This window comes from Gekko japonicus, unplaced genomic scaffold, assembly GCF_001447785.1.
Source record: "Gekko japonicus isolate JY-2015 unplaced genomic scaffold, Gekko_japonicus_V1.1 scaffold3483, whole genome shotgun sequence".
NCBI lineage: Eukaryota > Metazoa > Chordata > Lepidosauria > Squamata > Gekkonidae > Gekko > Gekko japonicus.
In genome coordinates, this window is record NW_015173244.1 from 60447 (window position 1) to 70382 (window position 9936).

Consider the following 9936-nt stretch of genomic DNA (forward strand, 5'->3'; position numbering starts at 1 on the left):
CTTTCCCTAAGATGCTAATTTTCCAGGAGCGTGCATACTTTTTAAAAGGCCTGATTTCAATAGAAGCTGAGCTGTTACTTAGATTGATATCAGAACAATCTTTAGGCTCCATTAATGAACGTAATAATGGTTTTTTCAGCTTGAAAAGGTGTGTTACTAGTGCTGTCATGATGATTTTGTATTTTGACAGACTAAATCTGTAAATATTAGGAAGTTACTTTTCACTGAATAAGGTATTTCAATAAACGCAAACCCACGCTTCAAGGATCAGTAATTTCATTTCCTAGAAACAAGGCTCCTTGCCTGATTTTTTAAAAGATGGCTTTTGTGGATTATGTTGGCACCAGAGAGTGATTAAAATGGGGAATTTGCTGCCAGAGGATGTAGTGATGGCCACAGAAATAAACAGCTTTAAAAGGGGATTAGAGATTTTCATAGAGGATAAGTCTGTCAGTGGCTACTAGCCATGGCGACTGAGGGGAACCTCTACATTCAGAGGCAGTAAACCTTTGAATCCCAGAGCCAAGAGGCAACATCAGGGTAAGGCCTTGGCCCTCTATACCCTGTTGTTGGCCCTCCAGTGAAACTGGTTGGCCACTGTGTGAGACAGGATGCTGGACTAGATGGACTATTTGTCTGATCCAGCAGGGCTCTTATTCTCTAATTAAAATGTGCAACTCGCTGCCACAGGATGTAGTGGTGACCACAGGAACAAACAGCTTTAAAAGGGTATTAGATGATTTCATGGAGGAGAGGTCTATCAATGGCTTCTGGCCATGGCAACTGAGGGGAACCCTCCACATTCAGAGGCACTAAGCCTCTGAATCCCAGAACGAGGAGGCAACATCAGGGGAAGGCCTCGGCCTCTATGCCCTTTTGTGCTTACCACGCACGATACTTGAGAAAGGAGTAGCAAGCATATGGGTACTCTCTTCAATATAGGATCAGGAGAGCCCTACCTAAGCGGCTGAAACCATATGCTGGCTGGCAAAAAGCAGAGACATTGAGGAATTTCAGACAGGTGATATATTCCAGTACAGGAACGGTTCCCAAATGGTTTCTGGTCTGACATTTCAGACAGAACCGTTTTAGAACCGGTTCCCTACCAGAATATATTTGTACTTTTCCCACACACAAACACTTCTGTCCCGTTCAGGAAACGGGGCTGAACCGTTTTACCTGTAAACCACTTCCAAGTAGTCTTCAGTTTCTTCTCCCGGATCCGAAATGCTTTTTCTCGCCGTTTTTTGCCCGCGTGGGTGCTCTCCGGCTTTCTTTTAAACGTTTAGAGCGCTATAACACAACAGCAAAACAGCGTTATAGCAACCCCATTGGAATGCCTAGAGTGTTGTGTTATAGCACTATAGCATTCTAAAGTGAACATTAAAAAAAAAGCCGGAGATCGCCTGTGCGAGCGGAAAAGGGCGGGAAAAAGCAGTGCAGTCTGAAATGGCAAACTGCTTCAGATCCATCTGTTTACCGGTAGGGGAAAGCCGTGTGTGAAATGGCAGCCCTATACTGGTTCATGACGGATCAAAAACGGCTTCAAACCGGCTTAAAAAGGGTAATGTGAAATTCCTCATTGTGAACAGCAGTATCTGTTGGGACAGTCCTCTTTGGCAGCCTCTTTTGGTAGGAAGAGGTCCCTGTCAGTTAACCGGAGGCTCCTCCCACTGCTGTTGCCTTCCTATAACTGTGAAAAACTGAACTGGGTTCAAGTATGGGTAAGTGAAGCGCTTCCTCTGCTCAGTGAGCACGAAGAGGGGCTATCATGAAGGTAGAAAGTTCAAAATCCACTCAGGAACCATAGTGATTACTTCAGCCCTGGGTGGTAGGTCAGAGTTAAACAGCCTTAAGGACAAATATGCTCTGAATGACTAAACCTCTAGGTATCCCAAGGAGTCTCTACGAGAGAACTGTTTTCAAAAATGCATCCAAGACCTGTAGTTTGAGTTGGAAGGAAGAATATTGCTAACTGCCATGTACTGGAGTACCGGAAACCAGGTATGTACAAATTTGGAATGAGCCTTAGAGGGATCAGTATGTTTCGACACACTAAATAACGCACTTTCTGTGCACTTTGCAACTGGATTTTACTCTGTGGAATCGCCAGATCCACTTGCAAAGAGTCGCTGAAGTAGATTGAAACGGCATTATTTAGCACAGGGGTATCGAACACATTTGTTGTGAGGGCTGGATCTAACATAAATGAGACCTTGCTGGTCCGGGTCATAAAAGGTAATGCCACGTAGTGGAGATATAAGCTTTATTTATTTATTTATTTGTTGGATTTCTATACCGCCCTCCCAAAGGCTCACAGACAAATACAATTAAAGATTTTAAAACTTTAAATAATTTCCAGTGAGTTCGACGCCCCTGATTTAGCGTGTGTGAAATCGTCCCAACACACTGTACATGGTTTTTAAAAAAAACCCAAAAATGCAAAAAAGGGGTGGGGGAAAGGAGAAAAGAAAAATTGGTGTGCAATTGTATGCGGACAGCAGGGAATGTGGTAATGGCCAGGAGCTGATTTCTTTATTTAAAACTTTTATTGGCCACCTTCTCTCCCTTGCGGAACTCAAGACGGCTTACGATATAAATTAAACACTATTAAAATAACTATAAAAAAGCAATAAAAACAATGATAAAAACCCAATAAAAAGCCAACCATTTAAAAACTCCAATTAGACAGTGGAATCCCTCTTTTTAAAAGCTGTGCCCTCAACAGCTGACAGAACATTGGCAATAAGTGGGCCAGGCAGAGGTCCCCCCCCTCGTTGGCAACGCATGCTGGGAGCCCCGACACTGCTATTGAGAAGCCCGAAACGGCGGGGGCTCCCAGGCAAGATGAAAACAGCCGTAGGTCTGTAAGCAAGAATGCACTACTTGGAATAATTCTGTCCCCAACGTGTTTTTGGTCTTTAATAGCTGAAAGCAGCACTCTGGTTATGGGGGCTGGGGAGACCAAAGGCTTCCAAGTTTGTGGCTGAGGTGAGATCAGATGGAATTCTTGACCCTTTGAGTGACCTGAGGGGCTTTGTTGAAAGCTCCCCCCCTTTCCTTTGGAAACGCTTTAAAAAAAAAAAAGATGAGTGGTGTTTCCTTTATCCTCTAAATGTGACCGTAGAGAAAGATGAAAGGATAATTGGCATGCTCTCCTTTCGGACATGCAGCCACTCAGAACGCCTGCACTCTCTCGCAAGGCCGACTGGTCTCGAACTAGATCTGCTGATGGACTTTTTTCATTGTTGTTCTTAGAAACAATAACGGCTTCATAAGTCTGTGCATAACAAGAGGAGAAACAACAATACTGAAAGCTTGTGACTGGATGATGTGGGTTTGTAATGATTTCAATTCAGTTTAGGATTGCGGGGGGTGAGATGGGCTCGAGGGTTTATTCTCAGGATATTAAAAAAAGTTTACACGCCAAGAAAAGCTGAGTTCTACCAACTTGGTGAAGTTATGCAAGTTTGCACATTTTTTCCCCCCTTGCATAGAAATACATGTCTTATTTTGCAACCTTTGGGTCCCTGTTTGGAGAAATTGTTTTTTTTTTAAAAATAACTTAAATTTCTGTTGTTCAATTACAATGACACAACTAGCATTTCAACAAACATAAAAGCGTAAAGGCATTAACCTTGCACTTTCTTAACAATAAGTTTGATGGAAGGTTGAAACGACACATCCGTAATAAAAGACAAAATCCATGTACTTTCTTGGTTAATCACAGTATTCATCTGGATTTAACTTATTCCAAAAAAGGAATATATTTTTCAACAAAGTTATTTCTCTTTGATGGCACTTCAGCAGTTACCAGTTGCATTGCTATCTTGTCCATTACTGCTATATCCCAGATCTTTAGAAACCCTTGTTTTAATGTGGGGATTTTGTTTGATTTTCAATTCTGAGCTATAAGAGTTTGGAAAAGTGTTTCAGAGGGTAGCCATGTCGCTCTGCAGCACAGAACAGCTAGGTTTGAGTCCAGTAGCCCCTTATAGACCAGTAAGATTTTTTGGACTGTAAGTTTCAGACGGAAGGTCTGTAGCTCGGCAGTTCGAGACCCGAGTGCCACATGATGGAGTGAGCTCCCGTCTCTGGCCCCAGCTCCTGCCAACCTAGCAGTTCAAAAGCAAGAAATTGCAAGTAGATAAATAGGTACCGCTTTGGTGGGAAGGCAACAGCGTCCCGTGCAGATCGGCGTTTAGTCATGACTATGGAAGCGTCTTCGGACAGCGCTAGCTCTTTGGCTTGGAAACGGAGTCAGATTCGACTGGCTTTCGAGCAAGGGAAACCTTTACCTTTATCTTAAGCTTTATCCAATGAAGGGAGCTTTGATTCTTAAAAGCTTTCTGGTGGTTGTTGTTCAGTCGCACAGTTGAATCCGACTCTTCGTGACCCAATGGAACACATCACACCAGGCCCTCCTGTCTTCCGTCGTGCTCCGGAGTTTGCTTAATTTCATGTTCGTTGCCTCGATAACACTGTCCATCCATCTCATCCTTTGCCGTCCCCGTCTTCTTTGACCTTCAGTCTTTCCCAGCATCAGGGTCTTCTTCTCCAGTGAGGGCTCCCTTCTCATTGGGTGGCCAAAGTATTTGAGCTTCAGCTTCAGTCTCTGGCCTTCCAGGGAACAGTCAGGGTTGATTTCTTTTAGGATTGACTGATTTGATCTCTCCTTGCAGTCCAAGGGACTCTCAAGAGTCTTCTCCAGCTTATACCCCCGAAATCTTGTTGTTCTCAATGAACTCGAATCTAGTTGTTGGGAGAAAAGTGGGATGAACTGTTTGGATAAATACATAAAGTGCTTGTGTTCTGGTGAGAGTTATAGAAACAAGCAAGCGGCAGGGGAGCTACAGAAAAACAATCAGTGGACTCGCAGACAAATCTGTAGTCAAAACAGGCTAGAGAGGTATTTCCGACTCGTGAGAGATACGGAGCTGAGCCGAATTGAAATATTTCGATCTGGACCTCTTGTAAAAGTGTATTTACTGTATGTCAATGAGGACTTACCTGATTTACCTGAGGAAGGAACAGGTCCGAAGCTGTCCAGAACTGCGTAGTTTTCATTTGGGATGGATCTCATTTTCTACAAGCCTCAATGTATAGATGTTAGGACTTAAATTCAAGGACTTGTGAAATTTATATAAGCAATTGTTTTCTTTTGTGTGCTTGTTCTGTTAATGAAGGAAGTCTGCTGCTTTGGAGATGTGCTGTGACTTACAGTGGGTTTGAGTTTGTTATCACCTACTTTTTGATAATTGCTCTTTATAACATTGATAACTCCATTATAATATACTAGGAAAAAGGCCCGTTGTGGAAATAAATACAACAGCCTCTAGAAAGAGGCTCTGGGCGGGTGCCCCGGCCTTGGACACTCAGTGTCAATTTGCTGTGGCGACCTCAGCAGGGTATAATGACACTGAGTCCACCATTTTCTCCAGAGGAACTGATCTCTGCTACCTAAAGAACAGTTGTAATTTTGAGTGATCTTCAGCCCTCAGCTGGAGATTGGCAACGATGGTTCCCCAGAGGGAATGGTTGGTTTGGAGGGTGGAGTCTATGGCTTTGTACCTGTATGAGGTCCCATGCCTCCTGAAATCTCACCCTCTCCAGGCTCCATCCCTCACATCTCCAGGAATTTCCCACCTGGAGTTGGCAACCCTATCTTCTTCCCAGCCAATCATCAACCTACCATAATTTCCCCCTCACTCTTCAGCTTTCCACCACCCACACACACCTGCAGCCTCTCCCGTGCTCTGAAGCCCTGACTGCTACGTCACATTGGCTATCATACGGGGGCCACCTCAGCAGCATATAAGGATACAGAGCCCACCATTTTCTCCAGGGGAACTGATCTCTGCCATCTGGAAAGCAGTTGTAATTCTGAGTGATCTCCAGCCCTCACCTGGAGATTGGACACATTTTACCTCAGAATAGCAAACTGTTTAGAATGTTAGAGGCAAAAGCCAATCAAGTCACATATGCAAACGACCTCTGAAACCGTGAATACATCTGATACTTTAGAGAGCTGCAAGAGGCAGGACTCAGGCAAAGCAGCCAGTGGATAGGGCGACCCTCTGAATGACAGATCAGAGGGCGAACTGATTTTGGAGCGTGTGGAATGTTCTAGAGAAGTGCCACCACCATTCGGCTTTTATTTATAAGGGAGATATGCGTTTGGTATTATTATTGACTTTGATTTCTGTATAATTATTGTGGCACGTACTTAGCATGTTTTAACTACAGATTTGTTTGTGATTCCATGGAGGGTTAAAGAAAGGCAAGGAAGTATCCCAGGCAAACTTAGGAACCACCCCTGTCTGATGCACAGGTCATAGGGTTGGCCCTGTACAAAATGGTTTCACAGACTTGGATTCAACGACTGAGACTGTGGTCTATGCTGCTGCGTTTAGTTTATTGTAAGCAGGAGTCTATTACATAATTTCTGTACGGCTTAATGTGTCACGTGAATGCTAATGCTATTCCTCAGTTCCTTCTGGTGGTTCCAGATTCTAAAATCCTAATGCATTGGTTACTAAATTTCACATTTTGTTGGTTGTACTGACTCACCTTGAGTCCCTGTGAGGTAGACCATAACTAACGTAAATAAATAAGATGTAATACAGCTGCCACCTTTGCCTTCAGAGGCATAGCATGTGTGTTACCTTTCCCCTTCCGATCTGAGAGCCAGTTTAGTGTAGGGGTTAGGAGCACAGACCCTTATCTGGGAGAACCGTGTTTGATTCCCCACTCCTCCACATGCAGCTGCTGGTATGACCTTGGAAAACCAACATACAACAAGTACCGTGCACAGATGATTATAACATATCATAAATAATGTTATATTTTTTGAAAAATATTTTATAATAAATCATCTTAATCAAAAATATCAAAAATCATCTCCAAGAATCTCAAAAGCTATTGTACAACCTTTAATAATAGTCCTCCTCTGTTAAATAAAAGTTTCAAAAGGGAGGACTCCTTAAAGTCTCTTTATAGCATGTGCTCGTGTCTTCCTCCGAATCTTCCTCAGGGAGTTTCAACAATAATTTTCAGCACAAGGTTGCCACATACCAAAGTTTTAATCCAAAATTCTCTTCAACGAACGCTGCAAAATTTTTTTTGATGAGCTACAAGCCTCCTCCAAAGTGAAAAGCATGTCACAAGTTCTCTCAGAGCTGTTCTCTCACGGGTAGTTCTTGAAAGAACTCTCTCAGCCCCACCTACCTCACAGGGTGTGGGGAGGGGATAGGAAAGGAGGTGGGGAGGGGAAAGGAGAGAAGAAGAGAGAGGAAGAGATTGGATTTATACCCCGCCCTTCTCTACCCAAAGGAGTCTCAGTGCGACTTACAAACTCCTTTCCCTTCCCCTCCCCACAACAGACACCCTGTAGGTGGGGCTGAGAGAGCTCTGACAGAAACTGCTCTTTTTCAAGAAAAGCTGTGCCAGAACTATGGCTTGCCCAAGGTCATCCAGCAGGTGCAAGTGGAGGAGTTTGGAATCAAACTCGGTTCTCCCAGATTAGAGTCTGTGCTCTTAACCACTACACCAAACTGGCTGTAAGGAGGCTGTAAGCCACTCTGAGATGCCTTCACGTAGTGAAGGGTGGGATATAAATCCAATCTCCTCCTCCTCCTCCTCCTCCTCCGATGATGATGATTCACCCTATCTCAGCTTGCACCAGGTTCTTCTTCTCCTCCTCCTCCTCCCCTCCGCACCCATGAGGACCAGAGACTTGGGTATTTTTTAAAACCTACAGCAGCCGGATTCTGCATCAGATCAGTCATTCAACGAGTCTTCTGCGCTCTCGCAGAAACATGGGATTCACTTATCGCTTGTTTTAAGAGTGGATTTTGGGCTACCGCTTCCTCCTGCAGCTGTTGCTGAGTAGAGTTTGATGTCGTTTGCTGGATTCTCTGGTACACAAGAACATTCGTCTTGCCAGCCCCTGGTCGCTGTTCACTGGGCAAGGGCGTCCTGTGCCTGGGTATCTCAGATCCAGGGGTGGCTACACATGAATGCCTTCTCCTTTCCAGGCCTGTCTGCACATTAAAAAAAAGAGAGACTTTTCGTTTTGCCACGTTCCGTCTTTTCGATTCCTCGTATCCAATAAAGAACGAGGCCCATCATTAGTAGTCAGTTTACATATCTGGAGTGTTGACTTCGGTCTAGCGTACAGTTCCGTCTGCCAGGGTTTTCTTGAAAACGTAACTGTTTTGTCAATTGTCAGCAAATGTGATTTCTTCCACACCATTAATTTGCAGATCAAATGGCAAGCAGGGGAGAATTGTTATCTCCCCTTCCCCCCCTTGGAGGGGACAATGTGGTTTTCTTAAAAGAGCCTCTTTTTTTTAATGTTTCAGACTTTGGCGTTAGTGCTTTTTTAGCCACCGGCGGCGATATCACCCGAAATAAAGTGAGAAAAACCTTCGTGGGCACGCCTTGCTGGATGGCACCTGAAGTTATGGAGCAGGTAAACTTTTTTTTTAAAAAAAAACAGGAGAGTCTTTGTCGCTTCCGCTGAGGTGTTTGTATATTTGTCATGCTGACGGCATTATCCCTGATGGCAGTTCATGCTCAGGGCCCGTCCATGTGATGGATATGGAGTATCGGCAATCTTCCTCCGCCTCCTTCCCAACAGCTGCTCTGATTGGCTGGTCTGTTTGGTCCCAGAATTCAGACAGCTCTTTGCTTAAGGCCAATTTTACTGAGGACGCTTTGGCTAAACCCTCATTGGAAGGAACTTTCTGGACCAGAAAGTATTATCAGTGAAACATCATTTGGCATGTGAGTGCATCATTGGAGGCCTCATTTATACGTTTATTCTGTGCCTAATGGTTTCACTTTGGAACAATTCTTTTCTGGTCCATCTTGTATCTATGTTGCATAATTGTATGATTCTATTGTAACCATGATATAAGCCAATATGGCTCCTCATTATGTTTGACCTCTGAAGAAGGCCTGTACAGGCCAAAATGCGTCAGGTCAAGTCCATTGGCCCTTGTGTGCTAGATTTTGGGATTTTTTACATGAGGTGTGATTGGGCCCTTATATGCTTTTTTAATTCTTTGTTAATAAATACATGTATCTTTTCATAATATATAAATTAAGTTTTTACTGTTGGCCGTCTATTCTGTTTGACTTACCTTTTTGGGTTCTGCATCCCAGGTTTCAGGGATGCAGAACCCCACTGCTAGACCTCCTGATGGCACCTGGTATTTTTGGCCACTGGGTGACACAGAGTCTTGGACTGGATGGGCCATTGGCCTGATCCAACATTGGCTTCTCTTATGTTCTTATGGCTAAACATATGGAGCAGAGGTCCATCAGTGGCCACAAGGTATAGATAGGAACTTTCAGTCTGGGGCAAGGGATGCTCTGTATTCTTGGTGCTGGGGGGGGGGCAACAGTGGGAGGGCTTCTAGTGTCCTGGCCCCACTGCTGGGCCTCCTGATGGCACCTGGTATTTCTGGCCACTGTGTGACACAGAGTGTTGGACTGGATGGGCCACTGGCCTGATCCAACACTGGCTTCTCTTATGTTCGTACATGTCTTAGAGTAGCCATTGCTTAGCAACCTGGGATAGGCCCCACATCTGTGAACTTTGTTCCCCTGTTGGTAAAGCGGCAATAACACTGACCTACTATTATGTAGTGGGCGGGAAGCAAGAAAAAAATTGCAGAGGACGTCGCAAGTCGACTTTTCTTTAGCAAGATCTGGTGCAATTTTCCTACATTTCCATCAGCTCTTTTTTGCACGGCCCCTTAGGAGGCCAAAAATCTTGAGCTTCAGGGGATTTTTAAAAAAAACAACTTCCCCAAACAGCTGTTGAGCTAGCAGAGTGGCTCTCGCTTCTGTCATATTTCCGTGGATCTTAATTTTCTAGCACATTTTTTCTGTCTCTCCTTTGGCCAAGATACTTTGTGCATTTTCAAC

The 9936-nt window shown here is 44.2% G+C and overlaps 1 protein-coding gene across 1 annotated transcript in view; it reads left to right on the top strand.

Annotated features, from left to right (window-relative positions):
* Positions 1 to 9936, top strand: part of OXSR1 (oxidative stress responsive 1) — a gene marked incomplete at its 5' end in the record, with an annotated part of 101202 nt that overhangs the window by 53147 nt on the left and 38119 nt on the right. Inside the window, one exon of the mRNA XM_015422779.1 lies at positions 8364 to 8473. Coding sequence (XP_015278265.1) covers positions 8364 to 8473 — 110 coding nt within the window. The remainder of the gene's footprint in view (positions 1 to 8363; positions 8474 to 9936) is intronic.